The 23,406-nt window shown below is 45.5% G+C and overlaps 1 protein-coding gene across 1 annotated transcript; it reads right to left on the bottom strand.

Annotated features, from left to right (window-relative positions):
• Positions 1-10,839: 10,839 nt before the first annotated feature.
• Positions 10,840-23,348, bottom strand: Plgrkt (plasminogen receptor with a C-terminal lysine). The gene is made up of 6 exons (XM_038340428.2): positions 23,238-23,348; positions 22,309-22,369; positions 19,990-20,076; positions 13,222-13,352; positions 12,613-12,722; positions 10,840-11,241 (listed from the first exon to the last, which is right to left on the bottom strand). The coding sequence occupies exons 3-6, from the start codon at positions 20,068-20,070 to the stop codon at positions 11,120-11,122; spliced, it is 444 nt and encodes a 147-aa protein (XP_038196356.1). The 5' UTR covers positions 20,071-20,076; positions 22,309-22,369; positions 23,238-23,348; the 3' UTR covers positions 10,840-11,119.
• Positions 23,349-23,406: the final 58 nt, after the last annotated feature.

Below are 23,406 nucleotides of genomic sequence, written 5' to 3' on the forward strand. Positions count from 1 at the left end.
AATTTTCAGCAACTTTTCGAGCTCTTTGTTTAGAATTATCTGCTTGGTTCTTTCCCAAGATCTCAAGCACCACGCTTAATTGCTCTTTCATGGCAGTTTGTTTTCCTAACTTGCCTCTCGCTGTGCTGTCTTTAGTGCTGTTTGGTTTTCCTGTACTCATTCTCTGAAGTTGGATGCTTTACCGGGCATTTTGCCAGTGCCCTTTGTGCTCAGGTCTGTTGTTCGTGTGTTCCTTTAGAGGCATCATGTCTTTTTCATATGTCTTGGATCCAGAGCTGATATTTGCACACTGATGGGTCACTGTGGCTTTTGGAGTACCTTGTGTGTGGTATCAGTTTACTAAGACATGTTGCCTTTTGCTCCGGGTGGGCCCTGTGGTACAGGTACTCCACAGCTTCAGTTGTGAGTGATGGCTGCGGATACGTATGACGTGTGTGGTTAGAAGAGTTGGAGACCCGTTCTGTCTCCCGGCTCATGATGAGCTCAAGATCCTCCAACGGCCCAGTGGCTGTGGCCCTACAGCTGTGGGGTGAGGCGTTTGTGTGGGAAGATCTTTGACAGGGGGATGGTGTGGAGCATAGCCACCCCAACCTGGGGCAGCTCAGTTGAGTAGCGGCTATGCATGGCAGCAGTTTTGGGGGTAGGACACTGTTGGGAGCTGTGAACCTCCAGATCCTGAATTTCTTGTAAACAACTTGTTTTCCTCTGCTCTGAGCAGCCTGTAGCTGCTTTGAGCATGAGACCCTCAGGAGTTCCTGATGGCAGGAAAGTGGTTTCTGGTGGGTTTGGCTGGGGCGTGGCTATCAGTTAAGGATCCTTCTATAAGCTGCTCCTGGACACAATAAGGGAGACATTCTTGGGGCATTCCTGTTTCAAGGATGACCCGTGTCTCTGTCTGTGTGTCCCTGTGTGTTTAAATCTCCAGGCCCTTGCCTGGATCGTGAATGGTCCTGTAGTACAGGCACCCCAATACAGGAGTAGTACCATATGTCATGTAGTTACAGTGGGTGGTATAGGAAGCATGGACCCGCATCTGCATCCAGAGGTAGCTCAGGCTAAATATACGGTTTGAGCCAACTTTGGTGCTAACACCAGCACTGATATTCTGTCAGGCCCAGGGCCAGCACAAGACTGTGTCGGAAGTCCCCATCTGCTGGACTCCCCCATTCACCCTCTCTCCTGTTGTATGGTATCCCTCCCCACCAGGAAAACTGAGGTTCAGGTTCCCGCACTCTATTCCACTCTCTGATCTTTGTGTCCTCCAGGGTTCCTGTTTCTCCTTTCCTGTGTCCAGCACCGCTCTCTTCAAAACACAGCTATGTATTTGTTATTCTGGTTCTTCCTATTGGACCAGGAGCTGAGTGTTAGATACCTTTAGTCAGCCATTCTTGCTCTTGCTCCAAATACATTTTTTTAAAATAAAAACATCAAGTCGAGCATACACTGGTTGTTTCTCACAAGGGTTTTGGGCACTCTCGAATAGTACATGTATTAGTTATGATAATATTTGAAGACTGAAGTAATTGTCTTTCTTCCAAATGGTTCACCATGGGTCTTCTTGACAGCACATAAAACCCAGTCCTGTAAGTGAATGCTTATTCTGAGGCTGTGAGCTCTGTCTAAAGCTCTGTTTTTGGAGAGGAAGCGGGAGGTAGGCAGGGTTGAATCTGCAGGGCCACTTCTGTGTCAGGATGTCACCTGTGTCCCATTGTCCTGGCTCTTTTGTATTGACGTCACTGTTCTATAGAGCACAGGTCTCATCTATGCCTAGAGCCTCTGCGTTCCCTTGGCTGACCTCAGTTCCTCTCCTGGAGGCCTTCTTCCTGAACTAGCTTCTGACCTTCATCGTCACCAGTCAGGAGCCTCAGGCTTGGTCAGAGACTCTAAGGGAAAAGGGAGACACAGTTTTTAAAAGATGGGCTTCCTACTCTTCTAAAGCTGGCTGCTAATAACTCCCCAGGGCCTTGTGTTTTCTGGTCAGTTCTTGCTGTTTCCCCAGTCTGCCCACCACAGACAGTCTGTACCTGAGCCCGGTGATGATGTCACAGAACCTGGATCTTGTATTTAGTTTTATGAAGGTCTATTACTAGTAACTAAGTAGAGCCTGGTAGTGGTGGCACATGCCTTTAATCCCAGTGCTCAGGAAGCAGAGGCAGGTGGATCTCTGAGTTCGAGGCCAGCCTGGTCTACAGAGTGAGTTCAAGGACAGTCAGAGCTATAGAGAATAACCGTGTCTCAAAAAACCAAAAGCAAAAAATCAAAAAACAAGAAAAAGAAAAGAAAAAAAATGAAAAGAAAGATGGCGACAAGTGCCTGTAAGCAGGGCCCCAGACGATGAGCTGTGCTTCTGACCCCAGACGATGAGCTGTGCTTCTGACCCCAGATGATGCACTGTGCTTCTGACCCCAGACGATGTGCTGTGCTTCTGACCCCAGACGATACGCTGTGCTTCTGACCCCAGACGTTGTCCCCACAAGCCCTTCTTGCTTCTCATCCAGTAGGACTCTCAGGAGCCATACTGAGAGCCACTGATGTCGTACCAAGCAGCACTGACTGAGAGCCATACCCCCAAAACCTGCCAGCCATACGCCTCATGAGTGTTAGCCTCAATGCTGCATGTTGGGTAATTGGTTGGTCCCTGAAGTGGAAGCGTTTCATTTCCAAAGAACTAAACAAGATTGTGTGTGGCTCACCAGTATTGGACAAGGACAACGGCACTTCACTTGAATAAAAACATGTTTTATACCAAGAATCCTGGAAACCACAGATGGTTTCCCTTGGCTGTCCCTGAAGAAGTGGAGTCAGTTGCTGTCCCCTGAAATAGTCCTTATAACAATTGTGATCTTGTCATTCTTTGAATCAAATGTCTGTTTTACTTTCTTGTGAGGCAGTGGGTTTTTTTGTTTGTTTGTTTTGGGTTTTTTTCCCGTGAGAGTATGAGTCATTACCACAGTTTAAGTTGATGTCAAGTCTCATTAAGGGGTCAACTGGGGTCTAAGGCCTAAAATGAATGGCCAGCAATATCACATGCTACCCCGATACCAGGTAAATCTGGAAGGGCCTCAGCTGGCCTGCCTATAAGTTTCTCCTCCTCTGTACTAGTGCTGCTGAAGTCTGGCAGCTAAACAGCCCTCCTTATAGAGAGAGCTCAGCGCCATTCTTGCTTGTCCCAGCGTAGTGAGTTTTAACCCTCTGCTAGCTTGCTGGAATACTCAGATAAGCCAATCACGTGCTGTCATGGGAACCGCTTCACCATCTCAATAGGACAAATACCTGTCTCACACACAGACCTTGCCTAGTCAGTCTTTCCACGCTTTCCACTCCTGTGTGGCCTAGAACAGCAAACAAGGCCCGCGTTCCAGACCTGGAACTGTATGCTTAATGTCTGCTGTTTCTCCAATCTGCCCACTACCAGTAGGCATGTTTGGTCACCTTCATAACCCTAAAAGGAGAAGCCCATCTTCTCCAGCAAAGTGATCAGAAGACAATTCAAACAGCCTACTCCTACAATCTACCCAACTCCTCCTCTTTCTTTTTTCCCTATGGGTTGAGGTAGTTCGAAAGAAAACCACCCCCAAAGGGAGGGGCACTATTAGGAGGTGTGGCCTTATTGGAGTAGGCATGGCCTTGTTGGAGGAAGGGTGTCATTATGGGGTCAGCTCAAGCCATGCTCAGTGTCTCAGATCATTTCCTGTTGCCTGCCTACTACATCCGCCTTCACGCTGCCACGTCCCACCATGATAACAATGGACCGAACCTCTGAAACAGTAAACCACCCCATTCAATGTTTCCCTAAGAGTTGCCATGGGCATGGTATGTCATCACAGCAAGAGAAACCCTAAGACAGAAGTATAGGTCTTGCTTTAGACTTCCTAATGCAGTCTAAGATCCCTGCGACCTTTCCCATATCCGTTCCCAAGAGAAAACTGCCCACTTGTCTTCCAAAGCCCAAAGCGGGCTGCAGCCCCTCCTGCTGGGAACTGGATGAGGTTCCCATTGCTGTACTCCCCACCAGTACTCCTCCTCTGTCCCTTTCTTCTGGTTGGAGTCTTTTCTTTCTTTCTTTCTTTCTTTCTTTCTTTCTTTCTTTCTTTCTTTCTTTCTTGTGAGTTTTTAAATTTTTATTTATTTTTATTTTATGTGCATTAGTGTTTTGCCATGGGTGTTGGGTCCCCTGGAACTGGAATTACAGGCAGTTGTGAGCTGCCGTGTGGGTACTGGGAATCAAACCAGGGTCCTCTGGGAGAACAGTCAGCGCTCTTAACCATCGAGCCATCCAGCTCTCCAGTCCCAGGCTGAAGCCTTTCTAACTAAAGTATTGTATTATAGCTTTGACCTGCAGCCAGAACTTCTGGTTCTTAGAGAGTTGTCTGAGGTTTCCAAGTGCAGCTTCCAGGTTGTTTGCACGCAGGGCTCTGGGGCTCCCCAGCATCCGGGATGCTGTTCCTGTTGTGACCGCTCTGCTGCAGCGGCTCACTGTTTGTCACTGCGGCTGGAGTTTTTCACCAGCCGGAAGCCCTACAGCAGGCTGGCAAGCTCCACATCAGGCATCCCTCCTACCCTACTGGTTGTAGGACCTTTGGGCATGGAACTCTGCTGGCAGATGTAGGGCCACGAAGGCAGACCTAACAGTTAGAGGCCAATCCCCTTCCAGACTGAGCTTTCAAATGAAATGCCAACCACACCATCCCAGCACTGTCATAGCTGCGGTGCCTTCTCCGCCATGCTGGACTGTACCCTGTCAGACCACGAGTCCATACATCCTTCCTCCCCGATGTTGCTTCTTGTTAGATATTTGGTCACAGTGATAAGTAGCTGAAACACCTGTGTTGTAGTAAGAGGGCTGCTTGTTCATCAGGCCACCCAGAACCGAAATAATCACACAGAAAACTATATTATTTAAATCACTGCTTGGCCCATTAGCTCTAGCTTCTTAATGGCTAACTCTTGCATCTTAATTTAACCCATTTCCATTAATCTGCGCATCACCATGGGGTCGTGGCCTACCAGCAAAGTTTTAGTGCGGCTGTCTTCAGCGGCAACTCCATGGCTTCTCTCTGACTCCGCCCTTTTTTCTCCCAGCGTTCAGTTTAGTTTTCCCTTCCTACCTCTATTCTTTTGCCCTATTAGGCCAAGCCAGTTTTCTTTATTAATTAGCCAGTTGTATTCACAGCATACAAAGGGGAAATCCCACATCACTGTGTTAGCTGTGGGTTTGTTGTATATGGACTTGAATGGACAGAGGTACATTCCTTCTATGCTTAATTTGTTGAGAATTCTCACTATGGATGAGCATTGTATTTTATTGAATGCTGTTCCTGCATCTGTTGAAATGATTGTGTGCTCCGTCTTTTATATTATTAATGTGCTGTGCTAATTCAGTCTGCTTACTCATCATTGACCTGTTCAGGTTTTCTGTTTCTTCATGATTCAGTGTTCACAGGAATCTACCTGTTCCTTCAAGGTTATCTAGTTTGTCCGCGGTAATGATTTATAGCCGTCTCTCTTTTGATTTTTAAGATTTATTTCATTTTTGACTCTGTGTACATGTGTCTGGAGGGAGGAATGTGCACATGAGTGCAGGTATATGGGGAAGTCAGAAGGCCTCAGATTCCCTGGAACCGGAGTTTCAGGTACTTGTGAGTCACTTTACATGGATGTTGGGAACTGAACTGTGGCCCTCTGTAAGACATCTGTTGCAATAAATGTCTCTCTAATAAATGCTTTTGCAACATCTGTAAATTTGAAACATTGTACTTCTATTTTAATTTTTCATGTTTTTTAAAAGTTTCTTTTCAGGTACAATTGTAGGACAGGAACATACTGTTTAATTTCTACAAGTTTCTTAATATCCCATGATTCATCTTATTGCTTTCTAGTTTCAAACTATGATGGTCAAAAATGTGTTTGATATGAATTTAATCTTCTGAAAAAAATTAAGATGTGTTTTGTGACTTACCACATGATCTCCCATGCAGAACGTTCCTGAACAGTTCTTAGGGTTGTGTTTTTGGCAGCTGAGGGAGGAATGGAGGTCTGCTTGTTCTGAAATGTAATTCAGCTTCCTTGCTTTTTATGTAGGGTTTCTGTCACCTGACAGATGATATTTAGTGTTGGCCACCTTGCCGAGAGCCTCAGCAGCCTAGGCTGAGGCTGTCCACAGTCATGATGGTAGCTGTTGGAGTCTTCAGTGGCAATGTCCCCAACATTCTCCCAATTTTTCTTCCACTGTAGAAATTGTGGCTGAAGGCATCCCTTTGGGCACTGTGTCTGGCTTGCTCTCTGTTTGCTAACGATGACTCTATGGAATTCCATAGAGCTTAGTCCTGAAGCACATGACAGTTCTGGGGTCTGGGACAATGACAGTATTAGTTACTATCAAACTTTCAATAATGATGTACAAGATTTAGATATTGGTGAGCCTGCCAAGCAGTCCAGAATAAACACATAGGTGGACACCAAGTTAGAGGTTCAGTGACCCCAGGGTCAGTGTAGAAAAACTGATACCCAGAGCATAGGTATGCACAGAGAAATTTTGGTGTTCAAGTATGTAACAGGAAGTGCCTGCTTGTTCATCCTGGCTGCAAGGCTAACTTAGCCCCGAAATAACCACACAGAAATTGTATACATTAAATAATTGCTTGGCCCATTAGCTCTAGTTTCTTATTGGCTAATTCTTACATCTTAATTTAACCCATTTCTATTAATCTGTGTATCATCATGTGGCAGTGGCTTACTGGGTAAAATTCTCAGTTTCTGTCTCCAGGGGATCCATGGTGTCTCTCCGACTCTGCCCTTCTTTCTCTCAGTTCTGTCTTCCCTGCCTACCTAAGTTCTGCCCTATCAACAGGCCCAAAGCAGTTTCTTTATTGACCAACGAAAGCAACACAAAGAAAGAAGGATCTCCTATACCACAAGTACAAGTTAGTTCTGGATAGCAATGAGTCTGGTGTCTGAGAGGTGAGCCAGGCAATGTAGCCAAGGAGTGTAGATCTAGAATGTGGACATTTCTGGAGCAGTGTGGGTTGGGGTTTCCCAAGGCTGGGGGAGGTGGTGGGGAATAGGCAGTCAGTCTCCCTCTCTATGGTTTCTAGGAAGGAATGACTGCTGAGTACTCTGGGACAAAGAATCTGGCATCCTGTGAGGAACAAGCCTCTTGGGAGCATAGTGGATGCTGAAGGTCCCCCAGCCTTTCTTTGCTATTGGCCAATCTGGTGTCTCAGATGTGCATCAATGGGCCTGTCTATGTAGATGCTCCATTTTATTCTGCCCTGCTGTGTTGCAGATTTTTGATGGGCCCTCTAAGGTTATTTTGTTTTATAAATGTTTTGTTCATTTGTTTGCTTTTTGTTTTTTGGGAGGATGAAGGCTTCTACCTCCTACTTCATCATCTTGGTAACGTCACCTCTTTGACCCAGGTTGTATTTCAGGATATTTTTTTAAACCACGTTGAATAAATTCCTCTGAATATTAGGGTTTTTTTTTCTGCTCAACATTATACTTTTGTTTTCTAATGCGTGTAGTTTCAAAAGTTCAGAAAAATCAAATCTGACAGATTTAAGAAATGCCTTGGTTTTTAAAGATGAAAATGGGCATTATATGGATATATATGTGTCATATAGAGAATTCCCACTTATGGGTCTCAATGACTATTATTCTACCATTCTTAAGGTCAAAGGGTATCTTCTACTCTTGTGTCTACAATTCTCTCTCTCCCCCCTCTTTCTGTGCATGCATACATACATGCACATACATACACAGACACTATTTATTACTTTATATAGTCTCTTACTCATTCAATTATGACAGTGAAAATTATGGCAAGATTTACTATAATTTTAGATAATATACCTTGAAATGCACAAATATTAGGCATGCAATTTTGACAAATGGACACAATGGTGTATGCCAAATCTTTATCATGACACAACAGTTCTATTTTGCCTCATAGCCCTTTCTAGTCAATCCTCAGCTTTCCAGGAAAATGCTGCTATTTCCAGGAAATGCTTAGGTTTCATAAATGGAATCACAATGAACGGGCTTTAATTTCTAGGGGAATTTCCCAGAATGAATCTCTCATTAAGAAACGAGAACAAAAGATGACAGAGAGGAATGAGAGTTTGGGAGTGGATAACAATTGAAGCAATTTAAGTAATGGGTACCAAATGGGCTCAGGAAACGCTGGTCTGACTGACGCTATCCCTGCCCAGTGCTCCCAATAGAAAGGAGTAAGAATTGCCACAGACAGAACTGAGTTCATAGCGAAGACTTCTGACAGCATCTAATGTTCCATTTCAACACCAGAATTTGGCAGAAAAATTTATAGTAGAACTCTTTCTGAAGTTCCTCTTTGACCCTAGGTGATAACTTAGACTGATAGAAAACATGAAAACCACGCAGATTTTCTGAAGTATAGTTCTGCTACTTAGGTGGGTTCTGTACTTCGAGCAGCAGAGTCACAGCAGTGGGGACACTTTTCTTGCCTGTATAAAAAATGAACCAGCCTGTGAGAGGACCCCACTCCCTACACTGGTTTTGGGAGTAACTTAACTCAGGCAGTCCTTCATGGCCTGTCTACTGGTGGAAGCTTTCAAGTCAGCCCCCTTGAGTCACAGATCATCCCCTTCTGGGCCTTGTGTCCTGCCTGTACATAACCCAAGAACTGCTCTAGTCTTCATAAGACTGACCAAAGTAAGCATTAAAAACAATCAGACACTGCTCTCTGCAGTTTGGTGGTACGCACTGTCTTCCTGGAGTTTCCTGCGGGTGCCCACAAGGCCAAACCCAAGGGAACATCTTCAGTTGTCCCACAGAACAGACCCCCCCAAAAGCAAGACATACCACAGTGGTTGAGTAACACCAGGCTGTGTTGATAATGATTTCTCAGCAGGAGCCTCTGCCTTTCTCAGAATGGCAGCACAGAAAAAAAAAACTAGGTTCTGACTAGAATCTCTAGAATATCACGTTTGGACATTCATACACTGGAATTGTTGAAATATATATAACACCTCAATTTCAGATGGTTTATATTTAGATCACATTGGTTGCAGAATTTTTGAAATTTGATATGTGTATATACACACAAATACATATATATGCACACTATATTACTATATATAATATCTTTAATATAATATCTTTCTGTCTGGGTGTGATGCTGTTATCTTTTATCTAGGAACTGAACCCTGGACCTCACACCTGCTAGCCAAGCACTCTACCACTGAACTTCATACCTCACCCAATATTCATAATCCGAGTCTGGCCCTTCCCCGTTCTCTTCTAATCCAAGCAGAGACAGGGTTTCCCTGTAGTTTCTAGAGCCTGTCCTGGAGCTAGCTCTGTAGACCAGGCTGGCCTCGAACTCAGAGGCCTGCCTCTGCCTCCCGAGTGCTGGGATTAAAGGCGTGTGCCACCACCGCCCGGCTCCAAGCAGCTTTTGTGGTTTTTTTGAGATAGGGTCTCATGTAGCCCAGGCTTTCCTTGAACTCACTGTGTAGCTCTGGGTGGTGGGCTAACCCATGCACTTTTGACCCATTTTCAAACACTTTATATGGTTGTAAGACAAAGCAGATGAGGCTTTTTAAAAAAGTATCTTATTTGTGACTTCTTTTGGTTTCATTTGTGATTCTAAGGATGGAGCCCAGGGCTCACACACACCAGGTGTAGACTCTATCACTGAGCTGCCCACCAACTTTGTCTCCCACCATTGACAAAGACAGGGGGCGAAGTTACTATGAATCTCTAACTCTTTGTTTCTTAAAGATACTTCCGTCTCTTCTCTCTCTTAATATGTTTCCCCATTCTTGAAGCCACACAAAGTCTGGGAGCTAACTGAGGAGAGACCACAGCTGTTTCAGTCCTTGGAAACTCACTAAAAGGTGCAATTAAGAGGTAGTAAATATTTAATTAATGATAACAGCTGAGATAACACAGGAGTGACAGATGAAGTGGTTGTCAGTTCTGTAAAAGGATGATGTGATAGAAGTTTTGAACAATCAGCGATGCTAAGGCCAGCTGAACTGGGGTTTAACCCAGCTGTGCTTAGGAACAGTTGCTCAGCACAGTGGCTTTAGCTTTGCTGCTCTGTGCACTTGGGAAAACTATGGCAGGGAGTGGACGTGTAGATGTGAGTCACCAATGAACTCCGCGCCTGCATCAGGACAAGGAGCTCAAAGGTCAGATAGGCAAAGGCGGCCAAGGGTCCTGTTAGACTGCACAGCAGCTAAGCCTTCTGTGAGTCTTTCGCACCACCTGAAGGGGCCTTAAACTACAGCTGGTGAGCAGTGACATTGGCAAAGCTGGCACAGCAAATCTAATTCTAAAGTTTAAACTCTTGACGAGCCATTTTGGGCACCCATAGCTCACCACTATTATGCAGATTGTGTGTGTGTGTGTGTGTGTGTGTGTCTTGCTATGTTGCTCAGCCTGGCCTCAAATTTAATAACCTCTTGCCTCAGACTCCAGAATAGCTGATATTATGGTAGTATTCTATTATGCGTGGGTCCGTTAAAGGAAATCTCCATCTCTTCCCTCTATAATTTCTTTTTTCTATTTAGTTATTTGTTCATCATTTACCCTGCTGTTTGAGCGTATCATATATGTATACAATGAGATAAGGACATATCACCCATGTTCCTCCGCACACTCCCTGCTGACTCCCACTTATACCTCTCGACTTCATCATCTCTTCCTCCTCTTCAACCCTGAATGCTGTAATTAATTTTGCGTTAGTCACCAGGGTTCTTTTGTGTGGGACAGGACACAATAGTAGATGCCTATGAGAGTTGATATCGAGTGGAAAGTCTGTATGAAAAAAACTCAAGCAGTAGGACATGGGTGTCAAATTCAGAACAATATAATTTATTAATTTTGCACTTGGATAACTGTAAAACACACACACAGGAAGTTTGATTCTTATTTAGAATACTGCCATGATTTGGTTGAGCATTAGAAATTTTATTTTAAAATAGATCAACAAATTTATTTTGAATTTTAATATTCTAAAATAAAAATGCATTGTATCAAAATCATGATCATTTAAAAAACTGTAAACACCGTGATTCAAGTCAACATTTCTGTGTTTTGAGTTGTAGCATGTACTTTGAGGGTACACGTGACTTCACTTGTCCATGACGAATCGACTCTGCTCCTTTCTGATTTTTTCAAGGCTTTCAAAGGTGATCATTCCTTTTGGCAGCTCCAACTTAGCCTTTTCTGTGTCTAATATGTCTTCGGCTTCCCCTTAAATAAAATGCAGAAGTGTGTAAGACCGCGGAGGGGTCATCAGCATTTTGGGAGAAGGCCTGATTGTTGTTACAGGGGCACACGGTGTGTGACACTCTGTGTCCGCGACCTTACATCCCAGAGGTAAGCATTGCATCTAGTTCACTCGGGAGAAGGAATGCACCACTTGGGGTTAACACAATGACGGATTCTGGAAACCCAGCTGCAGCTGCGTGTTGTGGCACACACCTATAACTGCAGCCCTCAGGAGGTAAGACAAGAGGATGGTGAGTTCAAGGGCAGCCTGAGCATCATGGGGAGACCATGCCTCAGAAACAACGAAGGAGAAATGATAAAGCACGGAGGGGGTAGACAGAACTACCTGGGCTTAACCAACACACAAAACATACATACACATAATTGCAAGTTAACACTAACAATAAATAAGCTGTCTGCAAGATGAAAAACAGTTTTAGAAATTATTAGAATTCTTTCCCAAAGATTTAAAACGTCCACATCTTCCAGCTCCTGGTCTAGGTCAGGGTAAGCCTTGATTTGGTGTTTGCCAGTTTCCACCATGACGCTCCCACTACGACCAACTTCAAGCCACCAACGGGATGCTGCTGAGGCTGAAGCTGTGCCTGCACTTTGTTGCATCTGCATGCTGCTTCTGCAGTTGCAGAATGCAGATGCAATTGATATAAGTAATCTATAATTCTCTAGAATAGAAAAATAATTAGAAACAGACAAGTTCTGGGTGCTTAATACCCTGTTTTAAATGTAATTTAGTATTTATTAGAATTTAATTATAAGTCTGTATACTCCTATTTAATTTAATTTTAGTAAACAACTATGCCTCTCATCCACCATGCAAAATTTGTCAAGTCAGTTCTTATGAGCTGGTAGGAGCTGACTTTATGCCACCCTGCTGGAGGGAGCAGAGATGTTCGTCATTAGCGTCTTCGGAAAAAGATCCTATCAGAATCTACGTAAGTCAAGGGTTTGTAAGGAGGGGATGCATGTGCGCATGTGTGTTCATGTGTGTACGCTTGCATGGAGAGGCCAGAGGTTAACACCAGTGTCCTCAGGCATTCTCTACTCTGTTATATTTTGTTTTGAGACAGTGTCTCAGACTGGCCTGGAGTTTGCCAAGTAGGCGAGGCTGATTAGTCACGGAGCCCAAGAGATCTGCCTGTCTCTGCCTCCCTGGTACTGAGATTACAAACTTGCACCACCACGCCCAGCTTTTCCACACGGGTGTTGGGGATTGAGCTCAGACCCTCGTGCTTGCTCAGCAAGCACCTTACCGACTGAGCCATCTCCCAGCCTTGAGAGGAGATCTTGAATCAGAAGATTAAGTAGGAAGCAAACTAGTTTAGGAAGCCTTACTTTTCATTCTTTGCAGAAGGGTTCCGTAGCCCATGTCATACTGGTAGGTGAAGATAAAGCTGAGAGGAACGATAGGAATAAGCAAGGCTGGCTTCTTCCGCTTTATTGCGCTGTTTCAGAAACAAAAAGATGGGTGTCAATGGTAACCAGCATACAAATATCTTGTCCTTGTAAGAAAAAGCACCTGCTTTCTGGAAGAATGTATTCCACTCATAAGTTATTTCATTAATCTGAGGCTTCTATAGCAATTAAATTTCCTTGCCCAGCATACCTCACCAGAGTCTCTGCTAATCTTTCTTTGACTTCAAGGCTTTGATTCCTCCTTTTAAAGAACATAAGGACACAGAGATACCATTCTGGGCCTCTGGGGAGCCCTCTTTAACTTATAGACTAGAGAAAGACAGAAGGAACCGAAGGAGCTAAAGGCAGAAGGAACTGTTACTTCTCTTGTTCTGCAGAGGAGAAAGCTAAGAGAAAGCTACGGGAGGTTTCTTTGTTTACATGAATAGTGTTGGGTTCAAAGTCCTACCTCAGCCAACCTAACAGTGCTATGATCATGGCAAAGACTGAATTATTTCAGAAAGATATTCAAGTAAAACGTAAACATACCCAGATGTTAAAGAGATGGTGGCAATGCCAAAAAACGTCCCGAAATATTTGAGGAATTCTCGAGACCAGGCGATCTGCATAGCCATTTGTCGTTCCCTCATCTCATTCTGCATGGTCAGCTGCCTTTCCAGCTACGCAAAAAGACAAAGGGGGAGAGTTATTCACCTTTCAGCTTAGTATGGTTCGACCATCTGCTCTTCCTTCTTCATTCGTCTGGACGTGTGTTTTATCATTAGATCACAACAGATTTTGACTAAGTCACTCTGAACAGCTCTGAGCAACTGTCCCTTTGCAGTGACAGCTCCTTCAACTGGGCACAGAACAGACAGTGCTCCTGCTCGCTGAGGTCTTGACTGCATTTTTGGTGGACCCCAGCCTCATGATGTGAGAGAATCTTCTGTTTGAGTTGATTTCATTGGTTAATAAAGAAACTGCCTTGGCCCATTTGATAGGCCAGCCCTTAGGTGGGTGGAGTAGACAGAACAGGATGCTGGGAGTAAGGCAGACGCCTCGGGCAATCGCCATGCCTCTCCTCTCTGGGTCAGACGTGATGGAGCCAGCCGCCAGGTCAGACATGCTGAATCTTTCCCGGTAAGACACCACTCGTGGTGTTACACAGATTATTAAATATGGGTTAATCAAGATGTGAGAATTAGACAATAAGAGGCTGGAACTAATGGGCCAGGCAGTGTTTAAATGAATACAGTCTGCGTGTTGTTATTTCAGGTATAAAGCTAGCCGAGTGGGAGCCGGGCAAGACGAAAAGCAGGCCTGCTCGCCTCATCACTACAGCCTCAGATATGTTTCCAGCCTTTTCTGTTTCATGTGAGGAAAGATCTATGGACCACTACACGCACCCACCTTGCCTGCCTCTGTTGTTAGTATTTGCTTGGAAATCATTTTGCCTCCTATCCATGCTGCCTTCCAGATACACCCAACCACAAGTTGAAATGCCAGGTCCTCATCATACAGTGTGGGTGGGAGAGTTGCTTTGAGGGGTCAATAGATCAATAGAGATCTTCACTTGTCACCGCCTGTGCCTTGTGCCGCTTTAGTCAATGCCCAGAACACAGGGCACAATACCTGACTGGCTTTTCAAAGAAACGCATGGAAGCAGCAGCGGTAGCAAAATGAAAACCCAAGGCTGTGATTTGAAGAGTCTGAGTCTTCAGAGGGAAACCTGCTTTCTTCTTAGCCTCTTAATTCTAAACACCTGACAGTACAGTTCACCAGCAAAGTTCAGAAACAAAGCGAGAGTTCATGATGGAAGAAAAAAAAAAACAACGTGATTTGGTTTCTAGCCGTGTCCTCCTCGTTCTGGGATGGCAGGAACTGAGAGGAGGATGGTGTGAGGATAAGGCCTGGCAACCTCCCCTTTCTCTCCCTCCCCCCACAACCCAGGAGAGTGTCAGCCAAACTCCAGATGGGCCAGAAAGCCTCCAAACAAGGAGGATTCTGGGAGGAGGAAACCAAAGCAGAGAGACAATGGTTGCAGGGCAGGCCTGGGTTCAGAGCAGGCCTGAGAGAGTTGGGTTAATCTCAGCTTCCCAGGTGTCTGCATGGTTTCCATATCACCTGGAAAGGTTCCCAGGAGGTCACTAAAAATTAGAAGCAGGTGGCATACCAGAGGGTCACTAAATCATAGAGCCAGGAGAACTCACAGCAGACACTTGGGTAATAAGCCAGAGGTGGTGGGAGAAGGTTTGGATCTCAAGGGTCCACAGCATTGAAAAGTGTAGGTCATGACCAGACTCACCTGGAGCATGATCAATGCCCTCAGAACAAATCACTTCGTTTCCCAGGTGGTTGTGAACAACAGCAGAGAGGTTTCCCTCAACTAGAGATGCCTCCTCTAATGGACGTGCCACCTGAGGTCACCTAGGCCAAACCAAGATTGTTCCAAGGAAAAGTAAACAGAGAAGGAGAAAGAGCAAGGACCAATTAAGCCACTTCGCCTTGCCAAAATTTGCCTTTATCGGTTTGAGTTCCATTAAAGATTAAAAATATGCCTTTGTATGCATGAATATTGAGTGTGCAACCTCCATCCTTGCTAGATCACTTATTTCCCAAACTCATATAATAATGCAGATCTCCCAACATGATATAAATACAGCAATTAATAATTTGCATGCATATAAAAAGGTATCTAGATTAAAAAAAAAAAAGGCACAGAAAAGCCCAACATCAGTGTTCCGAGTTATAAACATCTGTGGAGTTCTTCAAAGTTCCAGTTCCTATCCCAGCACCCAGAGCAGTTAGTCCATGTGTAAGGTCAGCATAAGTTTCGTTTAAGTTTATTTTACTTTATTTCATTTTGCTGGCGGTCTAGGTAGCTGTGGTGTGCAGTTAGGATAGAGAACTACTGCCTAAAGGAGCTATCACAGGACAGTTTTTTGTTTATTTACTCGCAGTAAACATTAAGCAGATAAAAGTCTGAGACTGATGGCTGGGAGCTTTGGAAAGATTGTGGGACTAAACACTACGATGTTGTGGTGAACACCGAACACCCTCTCCTTGTCGTATGCATCAAGCTTATGGTAGAGAGTAAACCCAATGTATCAAAATTTTATAAACCAGGCAAGAAGTTAGAGGACGCCCAAGATGGGATGTGACTCTGGCGAGATCCCGTGACTGCATGAGAAACGCGTGATGGAGGAAGGGGAAAGGGACTATCTAAGCAGGCAGAAATGGTACCGTAGCATGAAGAATAAAAACCCAGAGACAGATATTGGGGTTCAACCTGAGAAACAGAAAAGGAAAGCAGCCAACCACTAGCTCTTATCTCTACCTCAGACCAAAAATGGGTGAGATCCTGTCTCCACGAATCCTGAAGACTCCACACCTCACACTCCACACCTCACACTCCACACTCCACTGAGCCCCTGTCTCTCTGCCCAGCCATATCACTCCTGTCTCCACCTCCCTAGTGCTGGGGTTAAAGGCGTGGGAGCCCAAGTTCTGGGATCACCTTTGTGTGAGCAGTTTTTCTTTTAGACAGATTCAATCTCCTGTAGCTCAGGGTGGCCTTGAACTCATAAAGAGCTGTCTGCCTCTGTCTGGATTAAAGGTGTGTGCCACCACTGCCTGGCCTGTATGACAGCTAGTACGGCTGCTTTGCCCTCTGATCTTTCTCTGTGGGAGGCTGCCGTTTCCATCCCGCCTCACTAACATCTGGATGCTGTAAAGTTGTTTATGTGCGCCACCTAGTGGTACTGTGGAAAAATGCTCAGCAACAGGGGTTGAAAGGTAGTTTCTCTCCTTACCCCTCAAGCTTCTTTTTCTTTTCTCTCCTCCCCCATTCTCTTCCCTCCGCTCTTCCCCTCCCTCCCCCTTCGCTTCCCCCCCCCCCGTCTCTCTCTAACTGTGTCTTTTTGCTTGTTGTACTGCACCTCGTGCCTGCTAGGCAAACGCTCTACCACTGAACCATAGCCTCCAGCCCTAGTACATTGTATGAAATTCTCAAAAACTAATTTTTATATATTAAAAAGTCCTCTTTTTTTCTGGTTCCTGAGGGGGAAAAACAAAGACCTTGTGCCTACCAGTCCCCGGCCATTTATACAACCGTATAATCTCCTGAACCCATGCAGGGACCCTACAATACTTAACGTTACGTTCTCTGAATGGGAAGATGGACTGAATTCAACTGGTGTAGTCTGAACAAAGTTTGCAGTGAGGAAGGGAGGTTGATCCAGTTCAAGACGCTGCCAGCGATAGTGAAATAATGTGTCATGTTTGTATGGAGAACTCAAGGTGACCAAATCTCTCCCATTCACGAACTCTGACCCTCGGGGGAGGGGGGGGGTGGGTTATAGAAACAGGAAGCTGGAGAGGAAGGTGGGAGGTTGCAGTTGAGCTTCAGGGAGTCCCCTGCCCAGTACACCAGCACCCACTTCTGGACACGGCTTCCAAGTCCTCCCTGCTTTGGTCTGCTAAAGCTGCCTCTACCCCAAGAGGGCCACAGCCAGGCTAGTTCATGCAATAGAATTTTTTTTTTTGTCTCAGTTCTAGGATCTAGAAATCCAAAATCAATGGAGTCGAATCCTTGACAAGCTATGAGGAGACCTCTGCTCCTGGCTTGGAGATGACTGTGTCCATATTTGGGGTACATGACCAAATTTCCTCTTAAAAATTACCAATGTATCAGATTAAGGTCCACCCTAAGGATTTATTTTAACTTGATTACATCTGTGAAGACCCTATCTCCAAATGAAGTCATACGAGGGTTAGGATTCCAGCATACAAATTTTGAGGGGACTTAATTCAGACAGTAACTGAAGGGTCCGAGAGGCTAGACAATCATGGCTTTTTTTTTTTTTTTTTTTTTTTTTTTTTTTTTTTTTTTTTTGCTGAGCTTTTGTTTAAAATAAGTTTTGTTCAGTGGAAGCCTTATGATCTTGCGGTGTGACATCTCCACTGTGGGCTGGGGAGTCCCAGACAGGGACAGGGACAAGGGAGGAGGGGCCTGATGGCTGGTCAACTGAAGATGGTGTATTTGAAGGTGCAGCGGGTCAGGTCCTACCTCACCTTCCCTCCGCTGTGTGCCAGTGAAGGAGTCATTGCTCTAGGGAAATTTTCACCCTGTCTTCTTCCAAATGAGAGAAAGCTGCTGGCTCAAGAGGGGCTGGGTTCCTAGGCTGGGCTCCCCCTTGGTTTAGATAAACTGGAAACGGATGACCTCGAGGCCGCATCTGGAAAATCTGCTCACTGGGATTGATTCCCTTGCCTCTGGTCAGTCAGGTGACTAACAGGGACCACAAATACCCCTGCACATCCTTGACGGGTAGATCAAAAAAGTCAGGCCCTCACTACTGGAGCCATCTTGGCTGTGTGTCAGTGAACAGCCCCACACAATGAAACAAAGCCAAGGCCTCCACGCGTCTCTTGCTCCTGGTTCATGGTAAAAGCCGTGGATTCCCCTCCACTTGGGGTTCCCCATGCGTGACCTACATCCACAGAGTGCGGCACACCCACTTACGCCCATGCCCACGGCTGTCACCTCTGTGAACTTTGAGCAGCATGAGGAAGTGACACCAGCATTACATTACGCTCATGCAGCTTCGGAGCAGTGACGAAGTCCTCTGACGTAGGACTCTGTAACTTCCAAGAGGAATAAACTCCCCAAGTCTTCACAGAGCCTGAGGTCATGTGGGCCGATTAAGAATGAAACTCCCGTAGTTTCCACACACAGGTGGCTCCAAGTTCCTGACATACTGGGCTGATTCCTATACTGTGGTCACTTCTGGTCATTGCTCTGTTACAGTAACCTCCCTCTCCACCCCCCCCCCCAAAAAAAAACCAAACAAAAAACCACTTGCCCATTCTTTCAATTTTTCCATTTCCCCCCAAGAAATCATTGTCCTACACAGAGACTCTTACAAGTCTTTAACAGCAACGGGGTATAGTGGCAGATACCTATAACCCTAGCACCGAGGAGACAGAGGCAGGAGGACCAGAAGTTCAAAGCCATCCTAGTCTACATCACCAGTTTGAAGCTGGCCTGTGCTATATGAGACCCTAACTTTAAAAAAAAAGATTTTAATAGCAATGACAGCAACACCCAATCTAAGCAAGAGGCATTATATTATACACTCTACATGGCGTACATTCTATTTGCTGTGTATCATTTTTCCAACACCCAGTCTAAGCAAGAGGCATTATATTATACACTATGTGCTGTGTATAATTTTTCCTTCCTGGAGCTTCTCTGGAGGGCGCATTGGCTATAGGGTACAGACCGGGACACTGAGGACAGACTGTGCAGGCCATCAGGTTGATATGGATTCAATGGCAGTCTGGTTTACCTCTGATTTGCTCTGCCCAAGAGTAGTGCTGTCTGCTCTTAGAGCCATAACAGACCACGGGACCTACGTGATCTTTGTCTAAAATCTTAGCAAAACAATTTGGGACTAATTTCTCAACTTTCAGCTGTGAGTTACAAAATTTTAAAATTACTTTGACAACTCACATTAGGCAATTCGGCAATCTCTTTGATTTTCTTCTAAACATCTACTGTATAACCCAAGGTCAACTGTAGAGTCTATAGCAGTTTCCCAATGCCACTTCAACAAATTATTAACTGAGAGTAAAGGGAATGGGCTGGCAAGGCTCTGTCTTTCTGGAGGTGGCAGGGGAGAGTCTGCTTCTTTGTCTTTTTCAACTTATTGAGGCTGCCTGCCTCTTTTGGCCCTGACTCCCATCTTCAAAGCCAGTAGAGGGCTGCTCAGTGTGGGTTTGTGGTTAAGATTTCTATGTGTAGCGCAATATGACATCTTTGAATTCTTTCTCCCCCCTCACGCACCACACACACACACACCCACGCACACACGCATACACATACACACACACACACACACACACACACACACACATGCATACACCTAGTCTCCATAAAAAGGCTCTGGGAATACAATCAACCCATATGGATAAACCAGAATCACACCTCTTTATAGGAATACACAGTAAAGCCCCTTTCCGTGTAAGGTGTCATAGTCCTAATATAGCCACAGGTTCTAGGAATTCCAGATACCTTGGGTATATTCCGTTCATAATATACTCTAAACAATTAGGTGTGGTGTGGAAATTTTGAAACAAGTATCTGGATTGGAGGTGGGCCATTCACCAACTAGGCAATCGTCCACTTTGTCTTTGAGGATGGTGCCCAAGAGCGTTTTAGTTAGGGGTCAAGGGTAGTCCAAGAGAACACACCTCTAGAACACCATTCTAGAAATTCTATGTGATTGGAGCATGACATCTTAACGAACACGTTACCTGAAGTTGACTGTGCATGACTGTGAACTCCCTTTGGTTTTTCATGTTCTCATTCATAGATTTGGAGAATATAAACCCCATCTTGACCTAAAGCAGGAAAAGACGAGGCAACTTTAAATAACTGACTCTGTGCATCCTTATACAGGCCCTAAGTTATGCTCAACAAGATAAAAGGAGAGGAAAAAAAATGGCTTAGAGACTCGTGCAACTACTTACTGGCTGTTTAACCTCAGGCATACTTACCCAGCCTGGCCTCATTACTTAGCCAAGACCAGTCGATGGAAATAATTTCCCATCTCTGTCAATCCACAGTGCCATGTTTCCTCATGTTTCTCCCCACTACAAATCTAAGGCTATCCACCTTCTTACCATCTGTGCAGTAGACAGGGAGGCCTTGCACCTGAGGATGCGCGTGCAGAAGTACCTTGGTCTGTCTCGCTGGTACTTGTGCTGTCGGGATGACGTGTCTCACGGTCAGTGTGTCAGTGTTCTTCCCGAGGTCTCACGTTCCTATCCCTCTTCGACACACATCTCATTCCCAGCGTCTGGCAGCTGGTGTCCCTTAGCTCTCCTCTCCCAGCATCGCCTTCCTTCCCTCCACGTCACCGAGGCTCTCAAATGGAGGGAAGTGAAGATGCTTACACGCTCTTGCAGGTACCACGGCCCATGATAACCCCGGGTGTTGGTCTTCACTTTCTTTCCACCTCGTTTGAGACAGTCTATTCCACTTGCTGCTCATCTGTGTACAGCAGGCTAGCTGGCTGGGAGCCTTCTATGGATCCTCATGTCTCACCTCTGGGACTGCAGATTTTCATTGATTCGGGAGCTTCCACCACAGGTCTTCATGATTATATGTCAAGAGCCATCTCCTCTGCCCGGAAATGTGTTTTTAAAATGACCACACTGTAGAATTTCTCCTCTCCTTCCAACGGAAGTTACAGCCCAACCAACTCATTGTAAGTTGGAGATATCATGGAGAAAAATGCATTTACTACACCTAATATACTGAACATCGTGGTTTATCTTAGCCTGCCTTAAATGTATTCACAATACTTACATTAGCCTACAGCTAAGTACAGACATCTTTTTATAATAAAGTGCTCAGTATAATTTATTTAGTATTACCCCAAAGCTGAAAACAGAATGGTTAATCTGTTTTACTAGCCCAGAAATGATTAAAATTTGAAGTTCGTTTTCTAATGAATGCACGTTGCCTTTGTCTCATTGATACCTGAAAAACAGTGACCCAGCCACACAGGCACACCCACACCAACCACCTGCAGTTCGCATCTTATTATCAGTAACAACCACCTAAGAGGGCTATAAACTGTAGGTGAGTCAGAACGCCTAATTGAGTTCTAAATCCAAGTGAGTCTGTGCAGCAAACATTTTCGTTAGTTATCGGTTTTCCTCTCAGAAGACTAGAAGGCACAGGGGAATACCACGACTTCTCCACTTTCTTCAATGTCGTTTCCGTCGGCTGTTGAATACACCATAATCTCAATGCTTTCCAGTCAGGATTTATGTCTATTCTGATCCCAGACAACAGCTATTTCCACATCTTTCCTCATCAGGAAATCCGGGGTCTAGAGTAATGCAGGAAATGAGCCGGAGGAGGACAGGGGGGGTTCACATCAGCTGGAATGGTTACCCTATTAGGAGTGGGAGCTGAGGGTCAGGCTTCAGTGACTTCCGTGTATTCCGAGAAAGAACACACCCTGGAATTACGTGGCCTTGAACCAATGAGCTGCAGAGCTGGGCAGAGGCTGAACTACGTACTAGGAAGAAAGAGCAGAGCCCTAAGTAGGCCTGGGAGGTCTTGAGGATTCCTTCCCATCGGCCATTGTCCCACTCGGCACCCTATGAGCAGACAGAGGACACTTGTGGGTACAGGGGACCTAGCAGGTTACTCTGCTATCTCAGTATTGACAGCCCAAGGGAGTCATTTCCAGCTGAGCTTGCAGGGGAAAGACTGTCAGTCATCTTGATGGTCTCTGTGGCTTCTACTTGACAAACACTTGCACAAAATAGGAATGATTCAACCCAAGAAAACCTTTGGCTCAGGCTACCCGGCATCCCTTGTCTGTCTTCCGCATGTAGGAGAGGAAGGTGGAATTTTTATACCTGCTGCAAACATCTTCAAAGAAATCAACTATTCTCTGGTTTACACACGCACGTGCGCGCACACACACACAGATCCCAGTCCCTTGGCACACTCATCTTTATAAGGGGCGAGCTCTCCCTTGAAGTGGTGAGACAATCCTCATGCCAATCTTCTAGAGAAGAGAAACTCTTCGGAAAGCTGGGGTTCAGGCTTACCTCTTTCCAGGCCTTGGACTCTTGGACTTTGGATGTGTCGGGGAAATCTCAGGTAGCAGGGCTAAAGACAGAGGGAAACCAGAAACAGTGTTCAAATGAGTGCACCAGCCTTGTAACTTCACCTTGAAGAGTGTTTCCAATTCCTTCTCCCCTATACCAATCAAAGTCATTGGCACCCCTTCCTTAGGGTGTTCCAAATACCCTCAAATTTTCTCTCTCCTAGAGACAAAATACTATCAACAAATGAATAAGAGTGACCTCGAATCGACACTATTACTGGTAACACAGGAAACAGGAGTGTAGTGTGGGGGGTGGCTTTTGGGGGGCATATTATTGCTCCAGCTTGCCAGCCATGATTCAAATTACTGTGGAAAGATGCGTTTCTGGGAGGAATGTTGATTGCAAAAATCCCAGACAGATTTTCTCTGGTCGCCCTGGGAACCAAGATTTGATTTGGAAAGAGAAAGAATTCGTGACTTCTGTCGTCCAGATTTCTGCCCTGCTTTATTAATTAAATGGGTCACAACATCACAATCATTCTCAAATCTTCCAAACTATATTCCCTAGTAAACTTAAGCAAGAAGCATGTAGCCTCTGGGGGTATTTTCCTGTCATTGTTTCCACTCTGGCTCTGAGGAGCCAGTTTCCTGTCATTTAGGTATTTCGCCTAGAGTTATGCCATGTCCCTGCCCAAGGCACTCTGCAGACTTTTCCCAACTTGGTGACAATGCTACTGAGAGCTCACTCTCGCTCACGGGGCCGGGTTGGCAATATCTGTCAGCCTCGGTGAGAGGGGGTGGGCATTAGCAGAACCCAGAGCCCAGGCCTTCCCTGCCCCAGCAGGAGCTGCAGCTGTCCGGGGGGGGGGGGGGGGATGCCTGCGGCCGAAACAACCCTCCCTCCCTGAGGCCGGATGCAGATGCACTCACGCGACTCGGTGCTGGGACGGTGACCTCAGCGGAGGACCCTAGCCAATGCCCCTGATCGATCAGGGCAGGACTGTGCTTTGCTTGGCAGAGCCTAGGGATTGGCTGGTTATGACAGCGGGTTGCGCTCTTCAACCAATCAGCGTGGCCTTTGGATCTTTTAAGGGCTCCT

This window comes from Arvicola amphibius, chromosome 1 (assembly GCF_903992535.2).
Source record: "Arvicola amphibius chromosome 1, mArvAmp1.2, whole genome shotgun sequence".
In the NCBI taxonomy this organism is placed as follows: Eukaryota; Metazoa; Chordata; class Mammalia; order Rodentia; family Cricetidae; genus Arvicola; species Arvicola amphibius.